Source organism: Penicillium manginii (assembly GCF_028828005.1).
Source record: "Penicillium manginii strain IBT 31320 chromosome Unknown utg000002l:1.0-5564898.0:1.0-5567710.0, whole genome shotgun sequence".
Taxonomy (NCBI): Eukaryota; Fungi; Ascomycota; class Eurotiomycetes; order Eurotiales; family Aspergillaceae; genus Penicillium; species Penicillium manginii.
Window position 1 is genome coordinate 4,737,332 of NW_026643103.1, and position 23,113 is coordinate 4,760,444.

The 23,113-nt window shown below is 51.8% G+C and overlaps 8 protein-coding genes across 8 annotated transcripts; 4 read left to right on the forward strand and 4 right to left on the reverse strand.

The window, feature by feature from the left end:
• Positions 1-51: 51 nt before the first annotated feature.
• Positions 52-2,091, forward strand: N7533_003067 (uncharacterized protein; the record flags this gene model as incomplete). Its single annotated transcript, XM_057099717.1, has 1 exon — positions 52-2,091. One exon carries the CDS (start codon positions 52-54, stop codon positions 2,089-2,091), a length of 2,040 nt encoding a protein of 679 aa, XP_056964853.1.
• Positions 2,092-3,909: 1,818 nt separating this feature from the next.
• N7533_003068 (ribonucleotide-diphosphate reductase subunit RNR2) lies at positions 3,910-5,302 on the forward strand (the record flags this gene model as incomplete). Its single annotated transcript, XM_057099718.1, has 3 exons — positions 3,910-3,939; positions 4,020-4,253; positions 4,361-5,302. The coding sequence occupies 3 exons, from the start codon at positions 3,910-3,912 to the stop codon at positions 5,300-5,302; spliced, it is 1,206 nt and encodes a 401-aa protein (XP_056964854.1).
• Positions 5,303-5,848: 546 nt separating this feature from the next.
• On the reverse strand, positions 5,849-6,525 carry N7533_003069 (SRP9/SRP21 family protein; the record flags this gene model as incomplete). Its single annotated transcript, XM_057099719.1, has 2 exons — positions 5,849-6,250; positions 6,454-6,525. The coding sequence occupies 2 exons, from the start codon at positions 6,523-6,525 to the stop codon at positions 5,849-5,851; spliced, it is 474 nt and encodes a 157-aa protein (XP_056964855.1).
• A 646-nt stretch (positions 6,526-7,171) lies between these two features.
• On the reverse strand, positions 7,172-11,518 carry N7533_003070 (Oxo-4-hydroxy-4-carboxy-5-ureidoimidazoline decarboxylase; the record flags this gene model as incomplete). The annotated part of the gene is made up of 7 exons (XM_057099720.1): positions 7,172-8,935; positions 8,989-9,544; positions 9,751-9,920; positions 10,140-10,315; positions 11,015-11,045; positions 11,107-11,206; positions 11,280-11,518. The coding sequence occupies 7 exons, from the start codon at positions 11,516-11,518 to the stop codon at positions 7,172-7,174; spliced, it is 3,036 nt and encodes a 1,011-aa protein (XP_056964856.1).
• Positions 11,519-12,523: 1,005 nt separating this feature from the next.
• Positions 12,524-16,682, forward strand: N7533_003071 (uncharacterized protein; the record flags this gene model as incomplete). The annotated part of the gene is made up of 5 exons (XM_057099721.1): positions 12,524-12,597; positions 12,718-12,905; positions 12,981-15,163; positions 15,225-16,587; positions 16,648-16,682. The coding sequence occupies 5 exons, from the start codon at positions 12,524-12,526 to the stop codon at positions 16,680-16,682; spliced, it is 3,843 nt and encodes a 1,280-aa protein (XP_056964857.1).
• Positions 16,683-17,830: 1,148 nt separating this feature from the next.
• On the reverse strand, positions 17,831-19,936 carry N7533_003072 (uncharacterized protein; the record flags this gene model as incomplete). Its single annotated transcript, XM_057099722.1, has 4 exons — positions 17,831-19,066; positions 19,140-19,304; positions 19,368-19,705; positions 19,735-19,936. 4 exons carry the CDS (start codon positions 19,934-19,936, stop codon positions 17,831-17,833), a joined length of 1,941 nt encoding a protein of 646 aa, XP_056964858.1.
• Positions 19,937-20,266: 330 nt separating this feature from the next.
• On the forward strand, positions 20,267-21,511 carry N7533_003073 (pseudouridine synthase PUS4; the record flags this gene model as incomplete). Its single annotated transcript, XM_057099723.1, has 2 exons — positions 20,267-20,300; positions 20,364-21,511. 2 exons carry the CDS (start codon positions 20,267-20,269, stop codon positions 21,509-21,511), a joined length of 1,182 nt encoding a protein of 393 aa, XP_056964859.1.
• A 199-nt stretch (positions 21,512-21,710) lies between these two features.
• Positions 21,711-22,547, reverse strand: N7533_003074 (alpha/beta-hydrolase; the record flags this gene model as incomplete). Its single annotated transcript, XM_057099724.1, has 4 exons — positions 21,711-21,757; positions 21,823-22,171; positions 22,234-22,358; positions 22,493-22,547. 4 exons carry the CDS (start codon positions 22,545-22,547, stop codon positions 21,711-21,713), a joined length of 576 nt encoding a protein of 191 aa, XP_056964860.1.
• Between the last annotated feature and the right edge of the window lie 566 nt (positions 22,548-23,113).

Genomic DNA, 23,113 nt, shown 5'->3' on the forward strand with positions numbered 1-23,113 from the left:
TGACTTTGTCGTCGTTTTTTAGCCTCTTCTTTTGAATAAGCCCTGTCCATCATGCATCTTCTTTACGGGGCCGCCGCCGTACTAGGCTTCACCCTGACGCCAGCGTTAGCTCTGTGTCCATATGCCGCACAATTGGGTATCGACAAGAGACAAGCACCTCCACCGCATCCTCATGTATCCCGCGATACACCCACATCGAACCGAAAGGGTGTGTTCTATATGAACCGCATTGCGCCAGGAAAATCCGAGTTATACATTGCCAATATTGATGGAACGAACGAACGCCCCCTTCTCTCCAACCCCGTCTTCGAATACCACGCTGATTTCTCCCCGGATGGAGAATGGGTTACTTTTACCAGCGAGCGCAATGGCGACGGCAATTCAGATATCTATCGGGTTCGAACCAATGGCTCTGATCTTGAGGAGCTGGTCGCAACCTCGTCAATTGAAGACTCGGTTGTAATGTCGCCGAACGGAAAATACGTTACTTATGTATCAACTGCGAATGGATACAAGGCTAATATTTGGGTGATGGAAATCGATAGTGGTAGGAAATGGAATCTCACCGATACCGCTTCGACCGCAGCCAACGCCTCTTTGCCAGATGGGTATTTCCGTCCTTCTTGGTCACCAGATGGTGAATGGATTGCCTTTTCCTCGGATCGGAACTCGGGTTGGTATGGGCATGGTGATCCCGTCTTCATGGGCGTCAGCGGCTGGGAGCATACTCAAGAACTCTCCATCTATGCCATTCGGCCAAACGGCTCTGATTTCCGACAAGTCGCTACCAGGAGTGGTTGGTCTCAGGGATCACCCAAGTGGTCGCCGGATGGCAAACGAATTCTTTTCTATGAAATGACACGAGAGGACACTTGGAACTCTCATCGACCCGAGTCAATCGACTCGGCTAATTCGACAATCATTTCAGTGGACTTTGAGACGGGGTCTCGTCGTATTGAAGTACAGGGAGCCGGTGTCAAGATATTTCCTCAATACCTCTCCAGTGACAACATTGCCTATTTCACCAAAGCTACCGGTAAGGAGGGATTTTACACTACCAGCGGTAGCTTCTTCAACACTTCTAGCGCCACAGTGCGTTCGCCAGCATGGTCTCCCAACGGAAAGCAAGTTGTTTATGAAAAGACTGAATGGAACATCCGCCCCATGGATAAGAAGCTCTACAGCTGGGATCCAGAATGGGAATACCGTTTCACGGATGTTTTCCCTCAACTATCCAACCAAAACATGTTCGCCATGACTGAAAAGCAACTCGGAAACTCATCCATCGTGTCATTCAATGCCAATGGAACCAACGAGCACCTGGTCTTTAACGACATGACGACCGATTTCCTCGAGACAGCGGAAGTCTCACAAGGTCTGGCTGGAGCCTTCCAACCTTCTTGGTCCCCTGATGGGAAATGGCTCACTTTTGGCGTTGGATTCTGGTTCCAGACTCGCTCCGAGAGTGGCGGCTGGTTGGTGCGCGCTACAGCCAATGGGTCGTACTATGAAGTTCTCACCGAAAGTACTACCACCCTCAGTGCCAACAGCAGCATTATAAACTCGGGGTTCCCCAGTTACTCGCATGACGGCAAGAAGATCGTCTTCCGGGTGTGGGGCTATAACTCTACCCAGGGAGACAAGTCGCAGCTCGGTCTACGGATGCTAGATCTAGAGACGCGAAAGATCTCCGTTCTGACCACCGAATGGGACAACCTGCCTTTCTTCTCCCCCGATGGCGAGCGCATCGTGTTCACCCGCAAAGTCAGCGATACCAACTACGATGTTTGCACTATGCGGCCCGATGGTACCGACATCAAGGTTCTGACTAGTAGCGGTGCAAACGATGCTCATGCAGTATGGACGCATGATGGCCGCATCGCGTATTCCACTGGTATGTTTGGCTTCCAGTATGAGTGCGCTCTATATGACCAGACTTTTCAGCCATATGGGCAGGTGGTGGTCATGGATGCGGATGGCTCAAACAAGCAAGTATTGACAGACTCTCTCTGGGAGGACTCAATGCCACTTTACGTTCCCAATGCTGCGCTGCAAAATAGCCCTAAAATGGGTCGCCGTAGCTGGCATTGATTGATTTGGAGACAAGATTGAGAAACACACACAGAGAGAGAGAGAGAGAGAGAGAGAGATATCACCTTGAGGCAGGGCTCTCTATATCTTGCGTATTCTTTTGCTGTGAGAAACGTGAACTCAAACAGGCTTTATAGTTGTGTGGCTAGAAAATTATAAGAATCCAAAATTCCACCCCATTCTGTATAGAAGTTGTTTCAAACCCAGTTTGTACATAGAAGGAACAAAGCTGAAGAGCTCGTGATTTGAGTGCGAATCCTAGCGACGCGAATGTCACGGCTTTCTGCTGTTGCAGCCAAAACGCGTCATGTTTAGAAGGATTTGCACCCCGCGTTTGCAATTGGAGGACTAAATTAGTTGCCGTTCAAAGAAAATCAAGGAAAACCCACGCTAGCTGCCAAGCTATAGAATAGGCAGAGTCGCGAAATTCAGAGGCCAAGTCGCGTACGGCTCCGCGCGTCGGAAATTCAATTCATACGCCAGAACGGAAGGACAGGTTCCGAGAGGAGGAGGCGGCCGAGATCCGCCAAATAAAAAGCTAAAGTGCCTCTGTTTGAGGAGCTAGAGATGGTCAATGCAGACCGAAAGTTCACCGCATATGCAGGGTTGCTAGAGCATCGCGTTGGCGGGTGGAGACGCGTTCACGCCGAGGCCGAAGGGATCAAACATGGATTGGTGCAGAGCCAGGCTGAAACCCCTGTCAATGTTGTTTCCCCAGCAAGCAATGGAGCTTCAGGTACTCCGTACGCGCCCCAGCTCCACGCGAGCTGAGCGGATCGGCACATTCTCCGACGCGTGAGATTTTGTTGACTCCACTCCATGAAGTTTCTGTATTGGGTGAACGCTCCTTCATTCCTTCTAGAGCTTAGGATCTGGCCTGGATCGGAGGATTAACAGTGCATTTAGTAGATATTGAGATTGAAAGTGACAGGTGGAATTGGAAGAGTTGAATATACAGCTGACTTAAGGTGTGTCTGATAATTGTGAGCATGCCCATATATATCAATACATAGCCCCTCTCGGATGATCACTCCAGATTATGGCTCAAGGGGCTGACTGGGGGCAACCAGCAGGAGCTTCCTTGTGGTTTACTCCGTACATTAGCCTGTGTTGATGGAGCTCTACTGGTCTAGATTGCCAATTAGCTCCGTATATCCGGTGTCGCGTCGGTCAAGCGCGTGGTGATCGTCTGCCTGGGCTTATCTGATCGTGATTCAGCCAAGGTGGAGCCCACATATTACGTCGAGCTGAAAATTTGATGAGACGCGTCGCTGGGGCCGTGTTGTTTACGAGAGCTCTGGGGCCTTGGCTCCATAAAGACCTTTGAAATATTTTTTTGTTCAAGGATTGAGTAGTGTGTAGATACCATAAATCGGCAGGGCGAGTTCAATTGGCAGATGAAATCCAGGGACTATTTTCCAGGAATGGAACAGGGTGCAAACGTCCGTATAATATGCAGCGTCGAGGGGGCTACCGCAGGCACGGCCATGGATCGACTGTCCTAGCGTCGGAGTTCGGTGGAAAGGCAGTGGTATGAGTACATGAGATGGAGTATCCGTAATTTGCCCCATATTCCATCGATTCGTTCCTCGGCGACGCGACTTGCCTTGCTTCCCGGGAAAGCGCGGCGCGCGGTCACGTGCGACGTGACGGGCTAAGTCACGCTAAAAGATTCACGTCGCCAAACTACTTAATCTTTTCCCTCCCAGCTTGCACCTCACTTTCCTCCCCTCCATTCCTAAGACTTTGACTATTCCTGTGGTTGACCTGTATCCTATCTTGTCTTACACCATCATTCACATTCAAACACAAGTCTCAATGGCCACTCAACTCACCCCTTCGAAGCAGGTACGTGATGTCACGACTCTCGCCCCTCGCGACAAGACGCGTCTCTAGATTCATTTTCACTAACTCGTGTTCTTCTTCAGGCTGCTTCCTCCCTCGAGAACCTCAAGATGAGCGACTCCCCTATCAAGAAGCTCGACTTCGCCTCTGTCGGCAAGGAGAACCTCAAGCCCGTCGACGCCACCACCGACAAGATCGCCGAGAAGCCCCTCGAGGTTACCAAGGCTGCTCCTACATGGAAGGAGCTTGAGGCCACTGAGCCCCTCCTGCAGGAGAACCCCAACCGCTTCGTTATGTTCCCCATCAAGTACCACGAGGTAAGTCACGTCGCCGACGCGTCCACGCGTAAAGTGGTTCGAGCCTGAACCACTTTGCACCACCCGGTAAAGAAATGCATTGCTGATCACTCGTTTTCTATCTATAGATCTGGCAAATGTACAAGAAGGCCGAGGCTTCTTTTTGGACTGCTGAGGAGATCGATCTTTCCAAGGATCTCCACGACTGGCACAACCGCCTGAACGATGACGAGCGCTACTTCGTTTCTCACGTTCTTGCTTTCTTCGCTGCCTCTGACGGCATTGTCAACGAGAACCTCGTCGAGCGTTTCAGCGCTGAGGTTCAGGTCACCGAGGCTCGCTGCTTCTACGGTTTCCAAATCATGATGGAGAACATCCACTCCGAGACCTACTCCCTCCTCATTGATACCTACATCAAGGAGCCCAAGCAGCGCACCTACCTCTTTGATGCCATCGAGACCATTCCCTGCATCAAGAAGAAGGCTGACTGGGCCATCCGCTGGATCAACGACCGTGAGAGCACTTTCGCCTCTCGTCTGGTTGCCTTTGCCGCTGTTGAGGGTATCTTCTTCTCCGGCTCCTTCGCCTCCATCTTCTGGCTCAAGAAGCGTGGTCTCATGCCCGGTCTGACCTTCTCCAACGAGCTGATCTCCCGTGACGAGGGTCTGCACACTGACTTCGCCTGCCTTTTGTTCTCTCACCTGAACAACCGCCCTGAGAAGAAGGTTGTCGAGGACATCATCGTTGAGGCTGTCGGCATCGAGCAGGAGTTCCTGACTGACGCTCTCCCCTGTGGTCTGCTCGGCATGAACTCCAAGCTGATGTGCCAGTACATTGAGTTCGTTGCCGACCGCCTCCTGGTCGCCCTCGGCAACCAGAAGTACTACAACTCTGCCAACCCCTTCGACTTCATGGAGTCCATCTCCCTGGCTGGCAAGACCAACTTCTTCGAGAAGCGTGTCGGTGACTACCAGAAGGCCGGTGTCATGGCTTCCACCAAGAAGGAAACCAACGCCGATGGCGAGCAGACCACTGCCAGCGATGGCCTGAACTTCGACGAGGACTTCTAGACGCTGTCCACTGTCGATTTCTTCCTCCCCTCTCCCCGTTTTGTTTTATACCCTCACGCTGTGGGCTTGTCCCACGGCGTTTCTTCCACACGATTTGACGCTGCTTTTTGTTTTCGTTCTTGATTGACGGGCTTTCCAAGGTTACGCATGGGCATGGCGTTAATACTCTTTCTCTCTTCTCTTTTCTCGGTCTGTTCTAGACTTCCCTCGCAATGTCTAATATGGGATGGATGGCGGATATGTGTATCTAAAACGTTTGAATCACTTCTTTCATGTGTATCCTCGCGCAACAGCATCGTACTAGTAGTCTCTGTTAGTACTAGTTTTTCTTTGTATAATAAAGCATCCCACTGGGCATAGATCACTCAGCATCTCATCAATCCTCGGATAGTACTCGTCGCGCATAAGATAGCCAGTTCGTAATCGCAACACGTCATTATGTCTATAAAGATAAAGATCTGACAGATTGAACATAATCTATCTGCAAGCATAATCTAAGCCTGAGGTATCCCATCCAGCTCATAATATCACGCATGATAACGGTCCTCACTTCTTCCCACCCTTCTTCTTCTTCCCCTTCCCACCCTGCGCCGGACCCTTCACAGCCGCAGGTGCAGGTGCAGGTGCAGACCCAGCCCCCTCCTCCGGTGCATCCGTCATCTCAACATCAGCCCCCGGCGCCGACAATCCCAGGCTCGCAACATCCGCGCCCGCAGCCAGCTTTCCCAGTCCCGTCATCAAGCGCCCGACTTCTTGAAGCTTGTTCGTGCGGTATTGGACCGTGATGCCGGATTCCGGGTTGTAGGTTTTCAGCGTTAGGGAGGCGATGGGGGCGGCGGGTTCGGAGGAGGTTGGCGCGGGCTTGTTGGATTTGGCTTGTGATTTTGTGCGTTTGAGGACTTGTGCGGGGCGTTCTGTGGGGAAGTTGTATTTTGTTGTTATGCGGGTCTGGGGGGTTTGTTAGTGTGATGGAGTGATATGGTATTTGCTGGGCCTTTGTGTGAGGGGAGGGGCAGGTTTGGTGGGTAGGTGAGGTTGTTTGAATATATGAGGGTTGGGTTGGGGGAAGTTGTGATGTTGTTCGTTGCGAGCTTCATGCGGGCAACTTGGTTGTCGCTGGCTTTCGCTGGTTTCGATGGAGCTGGGCTTACCGTCTCGGGGTATGCCTCTAGGAGCTGGGCCGATTGCTCCAGGTAGGCCTGGGAGGTCTCGAGGTAGGTCATTGTAGTGGGCGAGAGCCGGTCTCGCTTTTGCTGCGCTGTTCAGATCGAGACTGCGCAATTGGAGGGGATTTTGTGGAGATTCGGTGTAGATGGATAGATCTGCCGCCTTGGGGGGGGGGGGGTATTCCTATGGTAGAGAATAAAAGCTGCTGGGGAAGTGAAGGATGTTGGGAGAGAGTGGTGGTTGAGAGGAGATCCGGGGTGGAAGACCGCAGTTATCAGCGCCGGACTTTTTCCAGTCTTGGCATCGACTCCGCACCAAAGTAGATCAGATCAGGAAGTCAGTCATGCATCATCATAAGTCCCATTTTCTTTTCGTTGATACAAAGGAGAAGTGTAACTGGTAAAGTAAAGTTTGGATTTATATTGTTTTCTACTTTCATTATTTTCCGTGTCTTCGATATCATAACGTGTTCCTTCTCATAACCATCATATCATACATACTGGTAACCTTGAAAGAAACCGAAGCTCCACCATTGAAGCAGATACTCAGTTCAACACCTAGCGAGTTTTTGCAAATGACCACAAATAAGTAACAAGCACGCTGGTATGTAAGCAAATATGTCCAAAAAGTCCCCAACCCCCTCGCCCAATACCAAACCATAAACATGAACAGAATTAATCATAAATAATACAGAGTTGAAGATCAAGGGACAGACCGGTTGCATTGAACGCAGATAAGCTTCTGCTTACCGTCTCGACCCTTGACTCCACGGAAGTTTGAACCACGGCAGTGGTCGCATCTGAGAATATCTTCGTCTTTTTCGCCAGTCGACGAGGCGTAGTCGCTGCTGAGGATGCTGCTGGTCGTGCTCGGCTTGCGCTCGTCAGATTGGATCGAGTTGGGACTCAGAAAGTCTTTCGATTTCCGAGACCGCATTGCCAGCGCATCATGTGTTATCTTGTTCCAGTAGGCGTAGCTGTGGTCACCTTGGAGCCAGAGCGGGTTATCTTTGCCCTTGCCACTGGCTATGATGCCGGTCGAAGAAGCCGGCAGTGCTCGCAGATCTGTGCCAGCGACAGGACCATGTCCGTTCATCCCAGCTCTCTTCTCAATTGGTTGTCTCGTATGAGCACCAGATGGACGTGGAGATGACGGTGGGGACGTGGCGGCCGCTGAAAGGGACTCATGGGGGCCCATGCTTGACGGCCGTGATGAGGTGAGACGAAACGTTGCGGCTCGGGGCTGGTGAGGTGATGGGCTGCGGGTTCTCAGGCCGGAACGCGAGCCTTCTGTGCTCGTGCGCCCATGGCGAACAACAGAGTTGCGCCAGGAAACGATCCGCTCGGACGGCGTCTTGTGGGTTGACTCTTTGCCGTTTGAAGACGCCACACTATGACGTGCTGAATTCGACCGCCGCATAATACGTCGTGAGATTGTTGAATTGGCATTCCAGTTTTCAAATCGTCGTTTGTCATAGGCGCAGTCCTGTCGGAGGACCTGGATTTTACCAGAATAATCGGCCATCACGATAATGTTGCCACCGGGATGCTTTGATCGAGTGAGATATGACGGCGAATCGTGCGCCATTTTGCTAACAATCGATAGTCGCGGCATAGATCCGGTCCGGATATGCTTGCTGCCAGATTCATTTCCTGAGCTTTCCTGCTTTGGCGCCTCGGGAGATTCTTCAGGGCTCATAAGTGCGACGGGCGGGGGGTTGCAGATGTCGTAGATTGGGTCTTCGGACAGAGCTAGGACCTGCTTTGTCGCAGTTGGAGCCGTCACAGCCACCGTCACAATAGCAGACTGTGTCTCGAATATCTCGCAGGCACGCTTATCTGTGTCACGTTCTACGGTTCCAATCGGCCAAACATAGGCACGGCGATCCTCACTTCCACAGATGAGGTGTTTGCCGTCTTCTGTGAAGGTTGCCCGAATCTGGCTGCAGCTGTTCTCATTTCCACGGAATTTGGCCTCTAATACCCGATCCCGGAAATCGTAGAGTCGGATTCGAGAGTCATTGCTGGTAACCAATAGCTTGATGTCGCCTTTGGGGTCACCCGGTGGACTGATCATTGTATCAATGCCCGTAATCTTGTTACCTTTGGAATTTCGTCCTCGCGCCGATCGAACATGAATCTGACCGGAAACCTTCAAACCTTCTGTGTCATAAATATTCAGTATTCCATTCAGACATCCAGCCATCGAGTATCGACCATCCGGTGTGAACGCCACCGCAGTTATCATGTCAGGAACAGCCGTGATAAAAGCGACACTCTTGTCAGGGATGCTCCACAGTCTGAGCTTGGTGTCAAGCGATCCAGCGAGAAAAAAGCGATCATCACGGGGGTGGAATTGGATGGAGGTGACAAAATCACTATGCTGGAAGCAACAGAGACACTCGGGTCGACTTGCATGCCACAGTCGAACGGTTTTGTCCATCGACGAAGAGAGAATAAAGTTGTTCTAGTCCGAAAGTCAGCAGAGAATATTGCCTTTCGGTACATTCAGTGACTTACTTTACTCCAACTCAAGTCTAAAATGCTACCGGTGTGTCCCTCATAAACCTGAACTGGCTTGGGGTGAAACACAGGCGCTTTCAGGCGTGGCGGGTCTTGTTCATTGCCGGGCTTTTCCGTATCGTCATGGTTGGCAGCTTCGCGCTCATCTGGAGTGGATATGACAGCCCATATCCGGACTTTCTTATCCTGGCCCGCGGCAGCTAGATACTTGCCATCTTTTGAGAATTCCAGGGCCCATATCGCCCGACCGGTGTGTTCGCCATTCTGGGAAGAGGTAGATGTTGATATCCGACGTTCCGTGGCACGCTGCTGTCCGGGGATGCCGGTGAGCTCCTGAGCCAGGAAGAGCCTATCGAATTCCTTGTCTTTCTTGTAATGCGTACGAACTCGCAGATATCTGGCCGGCGCAGGATGTCGTGGAATGAATCCTATTGGGTGAGAAGTATCGATGGACATGCGGCTAGGATCGGGTCCGGAGCTCTCATCTTCTGCGTCTGACAGCTGATCCTTTTTCTTTGTACCGATAAAGCGGCTCAGGAAAGAAACACCTTTTCTACATATCACGAGAAGGGGACACGAGCAATTTAAGTCAGCCATGTTTATGCAATAAAAAATTATAAATAGGGCCCCCCCGCGGGATTTGGTGGCGGTCTCTCCGCGGGGGGAGCATCACGCAGGCGCAACCATGAGACATCGGAGACCAGAGACCACACGCCCTGATACTAGGTAGGAAACACACCGCGTTTGGGTTTTACTCACTTCTTTTCTTTGGGCTTTGAGTTTGGTGACGCATCGCCCCGACCTCCGCTCCGAATTGCGCCTTGTTCCGACAGGCTGTATTCCGAACCACCGGCTTCGGCCTCATAAGATGCCCGACCAAGAAGCTTTGAGGGAATTGACTTTTGGGTGTTGGTTCGCTGGATGATGTGCTACAATGGGACCCGCTTGTCAGCTTCCAGTTGATTTACTCATGACATCTGCAGAGCATCTGCAGAGTCCCAATAGTAGTAGATGCGGCTGAGTATGGGGACCGCAAATACGAATCGATCCAAGCTTCGTATTCCCATTTAGGGTTTCCAATGCGACCAGCCCCTCCCCAGACTCTCGCACTTCTTATCTTCGGATGTATATATTCGGGGGCCGCTTACTTGGGACAACGGATCAATGGCGCTGGCTTCGGTGCGGGTTTCCTGTAGCGTGTGGGAGGTAGAATTTCTGACGAGAGGACCTGCGGCTGCCACGGGTGGCGGCATACGACGTGAGGTGCGCTGCACATCTTGTTGGCTATAACTGGATCCTGACGCGACGTCCGATATGGCCGAACCTATGACAATCAGGATAATCAGCGCGCATGTTCGGGGGACCCCAGAATCGGCCGTGCTGGACGAAAGATGAAACTAGAAGGTTTGGCCCATTTGTTTGATCGACTACCTAGGTAGATCGGGCAGGATCAAAAGATCCCCTACTGAATCGCATCGCCTTTGATAAAGCGACCGGACCAGATAGGAACTTACTCAATGTCGAGGGTCGCAGTGGCGCGTTATCCCCGGTCATCGCGGGGGTCAGTGAAACTTGGCTTCCCTCCGCCATGGCAATGCGCGCATCCGCATTGGATGGAAGTGAGTGAGGATGGAGAGCGGAGAAGCCAGAAAAACGGCAAGTATAGGAAATAGTGAAGAAATCTCTTAGACTCTTAGGAGAATTGAGGCCATTCTGAAAGAAAAGTTGCCGATAGGCTAAGCGGCACCGGCCGGAGAGGCACTTTGAGATGACATCAAATCGGGGCGATGAAGTGGAGCCCTAGGTCTTTTAAGTCTTTAAGTCTCAAGACCTTTGTACGAATGCGAGACTGGACCCTGAAACAGGTGATAAGCGTCGCTAAGACTTGCCTAGCGCTTACAAATGGAGAAAATATAGACAAATGATGGGCATTGTTCGTAAATACATAGATTGAAATTCGTTGTAGTCTTTGGTTGGGTATCTCTCGGTATGTCTTTTTTTTAGATGCGCGCCTGTAGTTTACGTGCTCGATCCTTTGCAATATCACACATCGCCTGCTCGTGTGTTAGTTGGCTTCCTTGGGCTTGTCGGAGATAGCAGAGGCTCGGCGCATACCTGGACGGTCTCCGCAATTTCCCGGTCAATGTCTCCTCGGTCAATACGTTGACGCATTTCTACCATAATCACATCGCGAGTGCGACCGTTGACGAAGGAGCTGTGATCGGAGAAGATCGGCGCTGTCAGAAAACGAACAAAGAACAAAGGATCGGAGGGGAGGAGGGGCTTACACAAAGCGTAGTCCGGGGAATCGCTCCTCGTACTCGGCATTCAAAGCGCGCAACTTCTCGGCTTGTTCTTCGGCGCCGGTCTGTAGCTGGGCCTGTTCCCTTTTGCTCAATTCGCTGAGATGTTCGGGGTTAGCGGCGGGCCGTCCGAGCCGAGGGTGCGAGCCCAGAATGCCGAATAGAACATTCCGGTCAGTGGGGGGAGTTGGCGGAGAGGGCGGACATGCGGCCCCCGACGGCATCGATAAGTGACGCGTACGAGTTGAAGGTCTGGTTCGCCAGTAAGGGCAGCATCAATTGGTGGAGTTCGGGGGAGGGCTCGAAAAGGGTGTCCAGCACGCGCAGTTGGGCCTCCTGTGGCAGCGAGGGGGAGCGAGGCGAGAGCGGGGAGTTCCATGGTGAAGATGGGAGTGAGTCGAGTCGAGTCAATTCAATCAAATCGAGTCAAATCAAAGAGGAGGTAGTGTGTGGACCTTAAGTAGAAATGGTTGTTGGGTCCCCGCCATCGGGGGTCGCCGAGTGTCTTCAGGACGAGGCGGGGATCCGCGGGAGGAGATGGTTTGATAAGTTGATAAGTTGATACTAGTACTTTATACCTTGGATGCCCCAGTGAGAATAAAGTATATCTAGTATCTCTAGTATTTCGTATGCATATGCATGTGCATATGCATACGAAATCAATCCCTGGAATATTCTGGGATGTACACTATGTCAGAGTACTAGTACCACTACACTTGGTACTGCCTATACATCTACATATGGAAGCCCTGGAGAATCCTCTGTGCAACCTTGCCTCATGCACATACCGAACAGGGCTAATAAGAAAACACTACATAACTGCCAACACCAACCTGACAGGATTCGACCATGCTATAAAGAGAACGGACTCCGAGCGAGTGTTTCAGCTTGCCCACTTAAATTGGGATAGCCGCGAGTGGAGTCTCCAAACCACCGAACGGATGGTCCCCCTGAAACCCAACAAGGTACCATCCACTGAGGTTCGCGCCGCAGAGCCTATCAGACAATTCGACTGTCGGCCCCCTCTCGCTCCTCCTGAACCATCGTGATTGGACTGATTCTCGATCTCGAGATCTCTAACCCGTGGCCCTGGCCCTGGCCCCCCCCGTTCAGAGCTGCTCTTAGTGTCCGTTGCCCATGTGCCTAGCGTCCAGACACCTCCAGACCTCCGCTCCCCTCCTTTTCCTCCAACTCACTCGCTTTCGACTTGCCTCCATGTCGTTCGCGCCATGTCTCTCAATGGGCTAGAGAATCCCGTCATCGTCGAAGCCTACCAGAGTGCACTGGCCGACGCCGGCGGATGGTAAGTGTCCTGTTTCCACCAGTCTCCTCCCTTATGGCCCCCTTTTGCGCCCAACGCGCCGCGCAATCTGTCAACATGAAGCTTGAAGTGTACATCGCTAACCCACGGCTTTTCGTTCAGGTTCCTATTGCACTACATATCCAGGGATGAGGTCGATCTCCTTCATCGTGGTACCGGCGGGGTCCCCGAGGTACGCAATGCCATCGACAACTACGAAGAAACGTCACCGCTATACGGTTTCCTGCATTACCGGCGGAGGAAGGTGATTTTGCGGTATATGCCCGAAGGCTTGTCACGGTTGATTCAAGGTAGGTCAAGATTAAGGGGTGATGAGGAATACTGTTCATCTGAGTGGATCGTCTAACTGGAATGTTCGACCACAGCCCGCAGCAATGTTCAATTTCAATCCGTCACCGATAAGTTCACCCCAAACGACACCGTCCTCGTTTTGACCCAAGCGTCGGATCTCAACGAGAGTTCCTTGTCATCAGCATGCCTTCTGCACACTGCTTCTGGATCCATCACTTCCTCGTCAAGCTCCCTGCGTCGTCGTCGATTGGTGGAGATAACCGAGGATGCCGAGGAGAATGGGTTAAAGGAAGAGACAAAAGAATACCCAGTGGCCCCTCCAAGGTCTGAGGCCCGTCAAAGATCGGGGAGTCAAAAATCAGAGGCTACAGTGGTGCCACCGCCAGCCACATCACCGCCGCCGCCAACATCTCCCCCTACTACGTCGGCTGGCCCTGAAACATCGTCACCCGATTTGCGGCCCCCACCATCCCGGGCTAGTTCGAGATCACGCTCCCGTGGAAGAAGTCCCAGTGAAACACAATCGGTGACCACATCCCCCAGATCGCCCGATTCCAGTTCGGAACATACAAAGTATCGCAACATCCTAGATGAGTTCCCCCGGCCGTCGGAGGAGGCACGTATGTCAACCCAGTCCGCAAGACCCTCGCTACGGGATTTGGAACGGGCAGCGGGCTATACTCCCAAGGTCAAGTTAGGTCCACGTCCTTCTGTTGATCAAAGTGGACGGCCTCGTACTGCGGGGAGTTCACGAAACCCAGACCAACGGCCTGTGGCATCCTTACCATCCAATATGCGCTCATCTTCAGTCCGAAAATCAAACAACGCCGCCCTCGACGCCCCTCGTCCACGTTCCCAAGGAAGCTCGTTCGCAAGCAGACCCAACAGCCGAGCCCCACCAATTCCTCCACTGCTCGTTCCTCCGCCTTCGATTCCCATCTCCAGGCCTCAATTATCCCCCGGCGCCAAGTCTTTGGGTGCATTGTCAACATCGTCTGGATTGACTCCCGAGAAGGAACGTTTGATGAAGGCGCTGCAACAACGAAAGAAAAACATGGCCAAGCGGGCAGAGAACAAGAAGAAACAGAATATACCAGAAGTAGAAGAGCAGCCCAAAGCGGAGGAATTGGCTGCGAAAACCTACGAGGGCAATAAAGAAAACATCAATCCGGAGTCTCAGGCGGAGCCGGAGAAGCCAGAGGTCGAACAGCAGCCTGTCGCAAAGGAAGATTCATCCGCAGAGCAGTCTCTACCGGTAGCAGCCAAGCCAAGTCTCGAGAGTCCTGTTGAAATCGAAGCAGAACCGCAATTGCCTGTCGCTGAGCCTGTCGCTGAGCCTGTTGCTGAGCCTGTTGCTGAGCCTGTCGCTGAGCCTGTCGCTGGGCCTGCCACAGAGGAAGAGCCATCTGTGGATGAGTCTCTACCACTAGCAGCTAAGCTAAGTCTCGAGAGTCCTATCGAAATTCAAGCAGAGCCGCAACTGCCGGCTGCTGAGCCCGTCCTCGAATCTACCTCGACTTCAGAAATTCCAGTTGAGGAAGAGACTCTTATCGATCAAGAAGAATCTCTGGATTCGGTTTGTGAACCAGTCATCAAGGAAGAAGAGGTTATAAAGCCTGAGGAGCCTACCCTACCCGAGGATGACCACATCGAGGAGCATCCCCAGCTCGAGGAGCCTACCCACCTCGAGGAGCCTACCCACCCCGAGGAGCCTACCCACCCCGAGGAGCCTACCCACCCCGAGGAGCCTTCCAAATCGAAAGAGCCTACTCAACCGGAAGAGCAACTCTCACCCTCTGTGGACACTTTAGCCCTAGAATCCTCCACTTCCGTGCCCGAGTCAGATTCCGAAGGCGAACCGTCATCACATACTTCGGAGCCCAGTGCCGATACCACATTCTCTACTACGCATATTGACTCAGTTCTTGAAGATGCCCCATCTGAGACTCCACAGACGGTCCTTGATCATGAAACAGGCGCCGATCAAGAAGACTCCGCAATCCTTGGCCAAAGCGAGACTAAGGGTGACCTAGTCCCACCTAGCGTCTCTGCCGAATCTCCACTTGACAGGGAGTCGGCCGAAGTTTCAGACCCGAAGCCTGAATCAGGAGCCGCTCCTTTCCAACAACCCCAAGTTTCACTGGCGGCAGATCAGCATTTAGAGGAGGCTGAAGCCGTTGAAGCTACCGTGCCGGAGGCCACTGAACAAGTTACCCTGCCTGCCATATCATTCCCCACAATCCCATTCCAAACTCCTGTGGCTGAACCATTGGAGGCCTCGGTCGCGCCCGTCTCGGTGTCGATTGAAGCTGCCCCAGAAGAGCCCCCTAGCCCCAAGAGAGGAACTGCTCCCTCTAGACCAAAGGCGAAATATTCATTTGGAGCCCATCCACGTCCCAACCCACGAATTCTCTGACGACGACAATCTTCTGTCGGACGACTCTTTCATGGAAGAGCTCCGATCGGCCACCGTGCAGGAGGCCAGACCAGTTTCGGTCAAGTCGCCCAACGGAGGCGAGAACACCTGGAGAGGCTCCCGCGCCGTCTCCAGCCCGCATGGCCTTGCTTCTCCTTCCGCTTTACAGGCACTGCAAGTGGGCAGATCTGCATCTAGCTCCTATCCTGAGAACGGCCCTCCGACCCCGGTGCTGATGGCTAAGAAAATCAACGTATCGTCCGGCATTTCCTCTCGTATCAAGGCCCTGGAGAAGTTTTCTAGCCGTGAAGGCACTCCAGCCGGGTCGACGGCCACTCTGACGGCCCCTTCAACCTCGCCATCCTTCGAGAACTTACGCAAGCGTGCATCGATCTCTATCCCCAGTGGCAGCACTCCGGATTTTTCTCGCGCACCAAGCTTGAGCCGCCAGGACTCGCGTTCTGCCTCGACTAGTACCCGTCGGACCAACTCAATCTCAGTGACGGCTCGTATAGTCCGCGACGCGGATGTATCTCCCGGCTCTTCTGGACTGGAGCTTTCGGAGTCTGATGTTCTCAATCTCCAGGCCAGTCCACTAACCGTGGAGCATGAGACCTCGGAGCCCCCTCTCCCTCAAAATACAAGCTCTGAGGCTATCAATCGCCTAGAGGACCGCAGCATGTCGATTTCATCTGCTGGGTCTGGCCGACAAGCTACCCCAAATTCCCGTCCAGGCAGTCGTCTCTCCCTCTCTTCGCGCTCCCGAACCGATGAGAACTTGACCTCATCCTCTCCCGTTGATGAAAAGAAGGGCTCTCGCGCCTCGCGCCTCATGCGTCGTGTATCCTCCATGACCTCAAACTCTCGTCGTAGCATCATTGGAGCTTTGTCCCCACCAGTGAAAGAGGAAGATATTGACCCCATCTCTGTGCACGAATCGGCCATCTCCCCCTCGTCATCTCGTGGCCATCTCTCTGACCCCATCGAAATTGGCGAAGTCAACGTACAATTCCCCGATACCCTCCTTTGGAAGCGCCGAGTTATGCGCATCGACGAGAACGGATTTCTTGTCCTGGCGCCTGGAACTACTGATGCCACTGCTCGCAACATGACCAAGCGATACCACCTGAGCGAGTTCCGAACTCCCTGTCTTCCCGACGAGGACATGCAAGAGCTGCCTAACAGCATTTTGCTGGACTTCTTAGATGGAAGTACCCTTCAGTGCGCCTGCGAATCGCGACAGGGACAATCGTCTGCACTTCAGAGTAAGTCAATCTTAACCACTACGACTAATATTTTTTATGTTTGCTAACACCACGCTCCAGCCCTTGTCGACGCTCACATTGTTCATCAACAATAATTCCTGCCCCGATCTTTTGAGGACAGGATTCCTTTATTTAAATTCCTCTTCTTCTTCATCCCTCTCATATCCTTTTCAACACATTGATCATTGTACCTTTGATCTTTTTCTGCATACGCTATTCTATTTTCTTTCCATCTCAACCAGCTAGACATTGCGTTCCTACCTGACATTCCTGCACTAACCTTTCATATTTCCTTTCTCCGACCTTCATCTCTCCCTTTCACTCTTCTCTCTTCTCTCTTCTCTTGTTCTCTTGTTCTCTTCTCTTGTTCTCTTCTCTTGTTCTCTTCTCTTTACTTCCTTTTTCTCTCTCTCATCCTCATCCTGTATGTGCGTGATATATGTGGCATGTTTTCGTGGTATACCCCTCCAAGTCAAAAAGCTTCTTTTCCTTCTATCCTTCGACCTTCCTTCCCTCTCCTCCCCCATCCCTGCACAGGTGAAATCAGAGCGTACGCTTTGTCCAACATCGACCCTCTTAGGTCCGGGGGTTTGTATTAGATAGCTTCCCATTCCTTCCCCATGCCTCACTAGGCTTTGGCTACTCTTTCCTGGGCTATTAAGGCCGCAGCCGCGGTTCAAAGCGGTGGTCTTATGCGGCATTGTACATAGTACCATACCATACCTGCCTCGCTCTTTTGAGCAGATTTCACGATTTGTGGAAGATGAATCTAGCCTGTGGCTTTGTTTGAATCTATGCCCGACTTGGGTAGTATTACTAGTATTACTAGTAGGAGCATATCAATCACTCGGTGCAATTCAATCTTCTTAGAGTACCTAACAAGACAATGGCAGACTAGTCATATTGTATCATCATGTAGTTACTAAACAGTATTCCCTAGAAGGGTTACATGAGCGAACTTGCAGGCACGGCACCCAGCCAAAATGCAGAGCATCTCAGTGACCATTTAGACTAAATGGGGTTCAATTTGATTCAGAAAGTAGTATACAGCTGTGGATCTGCAAAGAGGGTATTATGTTAGACCTGAAACTGTTATGCAGAATTGATGTCGAGGCGTACCTATCCAAGCAGCACATGATGGCTCGGCGTCACCACAAGCCCGTGTGGTGGTGGTATCTCGTACGGTAGTCGTGGAAATTCGGTACATCATGATCGTGAAGGCGGTTGGTTATTTCCAACACCTTCAAGTTGTATGTCCATTTACACTTAGGTCTAACTCGGCAGACAGGTCGTGGTTTGGCTCTGGCTCTAGGAAATGCTCCTCATCAATGGAGGTAATGTCGAGTTGCTCGGTCGTTCCATTCACTACTATCTCTTGTGGGTAGATCTCCGGAAACGCCGCACGCATCTGTTGGTTGTGTTGGTTGAGTAGATACTGCATCATGTTGCTGACAGGGTGATTTGGTTGCAGGCGACGCTCTGCTTCGACCAGTTCAACTTGCATCTGGAAATCCCAATCATGCTCCCCACCATGGTCGGAAATCTCTTTCCTGCGTTCTTCCCCTTTGCTGGTGATAGTCTTAGAACATCCGATGATGCGGCAAGTCCATATTTCTGGCTCGACGAGACCATTCGTTTGACCGCCCGAGAGATGGCCAACACCAAAGCTCAACCTTCCGTTTATTGCGCTAGATGTCAGCGCAGATGATTTTGGTACATCTGCAGAAAGAACACTCTTGAGAAGGGAGGCGGCTGCGGATTGGGGGTTGCCGAGGAATGAGCGATCTTGAACTTTGGCAGATGCCAGGGGAGTTCGGATCAGCTCGTGGCCCCGAACCTTACTCGGGGTCTCGACGTCTTCCATATCTTCGTCCTCATCTTCATCTTCGTCTTCGGCATCGGCATCGGCATCGGCATCGGCTTCGATGCCAGACTGGCCGTTCTGTTGATCTGCATTGGCATTGCGATTACGTTTTCCCATGACTTTCCCAGAGACGGAAGAATTCCCCTTCGGACGGAGAACGGATTTTTGGGTCCTTATTAGATGTTCGTCATCACTGGAGTCCTCAGTTGATTGTAAGGGCGTGAGAAGGCCCGGTGGTAGAATCACGTTTTGTGAGGCAGCGTTCGTAAGCTCTCGGTGGATGACATATCGTGACCATTTGAAGCTAGGCGTGTCATCTTCGTCTAACATCTCCAGCACAGCATTTGCTCTCGCCGCGATGATCTTATGAGCATTCTCTGGGCTGAAAGAATATTTCTCTGACAGGCGTTCTGCCAGAAGATCAATGTGAAGCCGACGCTTCGCCAGGTGGCCCTCATCCTTGAGCTCAATTACCAGCTGATACACGGTATTTGCTTGTGATTTTGCAATGGCAGTGGGTTCGTGGCGCGGAGTTGACGCTTCAGGTTCTTCCGGTAGATTGTTCATATCTGTCTTCCTAGGAGAATGAAGATCTACAAGCGATTTGTATTCATCCTGTTTTTGAGGATGGGATAAGTCAGTAATCATCTCATATAGCGACGCGAAGATCATGAGCTGTTTTGCGCACCTTGAACTGCCTGCGAAGATGCAGGAAAACGTTGGTTTTAGTCCATTGCACGTCACCATCGTCATCTTCTTCGATCATACAGCGGAGCAGAAAGGAAGCATGCCCCATAAACACGTCTGCTGATTGCTCTGCCGTTTCACAAGCACCATGTGTGTGAAAGATATACTGATCGGCCGGGGTTGGTTAGTGGGGGGGTCATCCCGAAGAGTCGGACGAGAGAGCACTTACCTGCTCGCAGAGATTCTTGAAGGTTGGATTAAGCTGTTTCCTGCCATGCTGGTGTTTGTCCATCATGAAATAAAAGGCATCGACTGCCTGGACGATGCGATTGAAGTGCGGCTGGTAGCCCTTGGCTGGTGAGACCTTGTACCAGCCCGACTTACCGGCCGCCCACATCTCGACACTTCGATCTTCCATCTGACCATAGGCATAATGTGTGACGTTATCAAGTATGACGCGAGGATTGGGCTTTTCGCGTTCGAGCACTGGAAGATGATGGGATGAGTAACCAAAGTCAAGCTTAATAGTCACGACGCGTGCACCGGTACGCCGTTGCGATAAGCGGACTGCGACAGGGAAGAGAAAGTAGACGCACATAAGTGTTCTTGACCCTTTTTGAGCTCCAGACAGCCAATCACTTGAACTGGGGACTGCTCAGATGCCTCCAACAGGTTTGCATATAGCATCTTTCCAGGTCGCAAAACCTTCGCATCGGTGAGCTCGAATTCGGGCCACTCATTCTCGTCGCCGATGGAGGCATCAATGGGAGGTAGGACGGTTTCTTCACGGGACGTCATGATCGCGGTGGCAGCATTGTGTATCGGGAGAAGAGTGAGGTTTCCACAGGCTTTCGATGCGGTCGAGACTGTAGAAAGAGAAGGAAGGGAAGAGTGAATGAATGTTGGTGTTGGTGTTGGTGTTGGTGTTGATACAAGGTCCTTTCCTTCCTCTCGCGGGTCTCTTGGGACATGCCGGTAATTACCAATACCTTATCGATATGCCCGATACCCCCCAAAATTACAACACTCCGTTTCCGAAGATTCCATTCGCATTGGAACTTAAGCTTCTTGACAACTCTACACCAGATGGTATTTCCGTCTGCTTTACGAGCTTTCCGCACAAACAGAATGTCCGGCGAAAAGATCTTCGAGGGCGTCTTCGGTATGTCTTCCCCCCCCCAAAACTACCTTACTCCAACCCAGAAACTCCTACTGACTTTTGCAGCCGTTCACAAGCCGCAGGGCGTTACTTCGGCAGACGTGATTCGCAAGCTTCAACACCACTTCAATCCTTCCGACCTCTTCAGGCCATGGCTGGAGGAGGAACGTGCTCGTCGCAAGCGTGAAAGCCAGTACCAGCGCAAGCGCCGGCGCACTCAGCGATTAGACGTCAAGATCGGCCACGGCGGTACTCTGGATCCGCTTGCGACTGGTGTTCTGGTGACCGGTGTCGGCAAGGGTACCAAGTCTCTCAATGATTTCCTGGCGTGCACCAAGACCTATGAGACAATTGTACTTTTCGGTGCCGAGACCGACTCCTATGATCGACTAGGCAAGATTGTTCGCCGCGCACCTTACGAGCATATTACACGCGAGGCTGTCGAGAAGGCCCTGGAGCAATTCCGCGGCAAGATCATGCAACGCCCACCGATCTTCTCAGCGTTGAAGGTGGAGGGCAAGAAATTGTACGAGTATGCGCGTGAGGGCAAGGCCCCGCCCATCGAGATCAAGTCCCGGCCGGTGGAGGTCTTGAACATGGATATTGTCGAGTGGTATGACCCTGGTACACACGAGCACAAGTGGCCGGAAGAAGAGATTTCTGGCGATGCGAAGCTCGTTGCAGATAAGCTCATCGAGCAGGATGCCGCACTGCCGGTGGTCCCATCGGCAGAAAGCGAAGCTTCCCAGGGCGCGGAGGCGCAGTCCGCGAAACGCAAGTCACCTCCTGCTGCGGACTCCCCCAAGGAGGAGGACCAAGATATTACCAAAAAGCAAAAGGTCTCTGAAGATGGCGCTGCCCAGCCTGCTGCAGCCGAGCCTCCTGTCCCGGAACCCGCAACAGCCGAAGCTCCTGCCACTGAGACAGAGCAGCCGAAGGCTCAGCCTGCTGCAGTCAAGATCTCCATGACCGTCACATCTGGGTTCTATGTGCGGTCGCTTGCGCACGATCTAGGCAAGGCCGTTGGTAGCTGCGCTCTGATGAGCGAGCTCATCCGCAGCCGCCAGGCTGAGTACACCCTCGAGCCGGAGAACATTATTGAATACAAGGACCTTGATGCGGGCGAGGAAGTCTGGGGCCCCAAGGTCCAGAAGTTCCTCGAGGCATGGGAAGAGAAGAGAGCCGCCAAGGCTGAGGTTGAGGACCAGGAGTAGAATCGCATCTCGGCGTATCTCAAAATACAAATATAAATGTGTTGGCCAATTTTATGCGAAATATGATCGGAATTGTGATCTTTTGGCATTTACCATTTCTCTTTCTCTCAGGGCTATTTATCGAAAGACTACTTGATTCGTGTACACATACTAGATACTCTTCAAAGCATACTTGAATTCGAAATTACCGAACAAAATATTATTCCAAGAGGAATTGAACACCCTCGACCAAGTCCTTCTGCCAATCTTTCGACACATCAAGGTCAAGACAAGTTGTCCAAAAACCATGGGGCACTCCCGCATAAACATACGCCTCTTCGCCAGATTGGCATGCGATTCAAAAAGAAGCGGCGAGAGACGCTTATCATCCGGCGGAGCTCCATACTTGGCCGCGAAATAGTCAATGGATTTCCGCGTAAATCCCAGCACATCATTGATCTCATCTACACTTAGTATTCGATCACGATACTCCTCTGGGCGTACATTGGGGTGACAAAAGCCACCTGCCAGGAACAACAGGCCCGTCAATGCTGGTGCCAGTCCTTCTTGCACGGCAGGATGGGCAATGCCAGCAGTAAATTTAGCACCGGCAGATGTGTCACCTAGAATGAATCCTCGCTGCAAGTTGATGGGTAGATGAGAGGATCCGTGAGAGGCAATCTGGATGGGAGTTAGCTCTCCGCTTGGTTATCGGGTGGCATTCGTCGATACGGAACCCTTACCCAGCGGACGACATCAAAAATACCCTCGAAGCCAGTTGGAAATGGATTCTCTGGTGCCAATCGATACTCAACGTTCAACACCAGCACGGGAATCTGCGCTGCTAACGCACGACATGAGGTATCGTCTGTTTCAAGCCCTCATGTAACGAAACTGCCACCATGCAGATAGATCAGAAGAGGTATTTCGGTCTGGTTTGATTGCTTGTATGCTCGTACACAGATGGAATGTCCATCTCGTGCGGGAATATCGAATACGTACCTAGGTAGATGTCCAGTTCAGGCCGTGGAATGATCTCCAGGTGGTCTCTGTTCATAGGAACGCGGCGAGTATTCGGGGGAAAATTATGGGGAAACTAGATAGGCTCATTATTTAATTCCAGTTTCTCTACTCCGTACAATGTATGACTCTACTAGTAGTCATGAGTATGGTATGGGTTGTCACGAACATCGACCCACTGAGGGTGACCAACAGCTAAATAGCGGTACTCGGCCATAGTAAACCTTGGAAGGATTCGGGCCTTGAACTTGAAGCTTTGGTAGTACAGAGGGGGAGTTAATTGATATTTATGGTAAACTCTTGAGCCCAAGAGCCAAAAGTATTTCGGAATTCCAAGTCGTCAAAAATCTAATCTGATCGAAAGATTTGAGACCAATTTCCTATTCGGCAACCTCGCGGCGAGAGCCAAGACGCTTGTTTCTCGATGAGATGCCGGATGGAGTGAACTCTTATGATGCTTACGATGTTGGGGTGGTTTAAATTTTTCAATCTTTCGATAGGAATGTGCAGATGCAAGGTATTTCTAGATATTACACAAAAGCAATGGTGGGTGACCACCTAGGAATTTTTGGTGCGCTGCTGACCTCTTCGTCACTCTCAGCT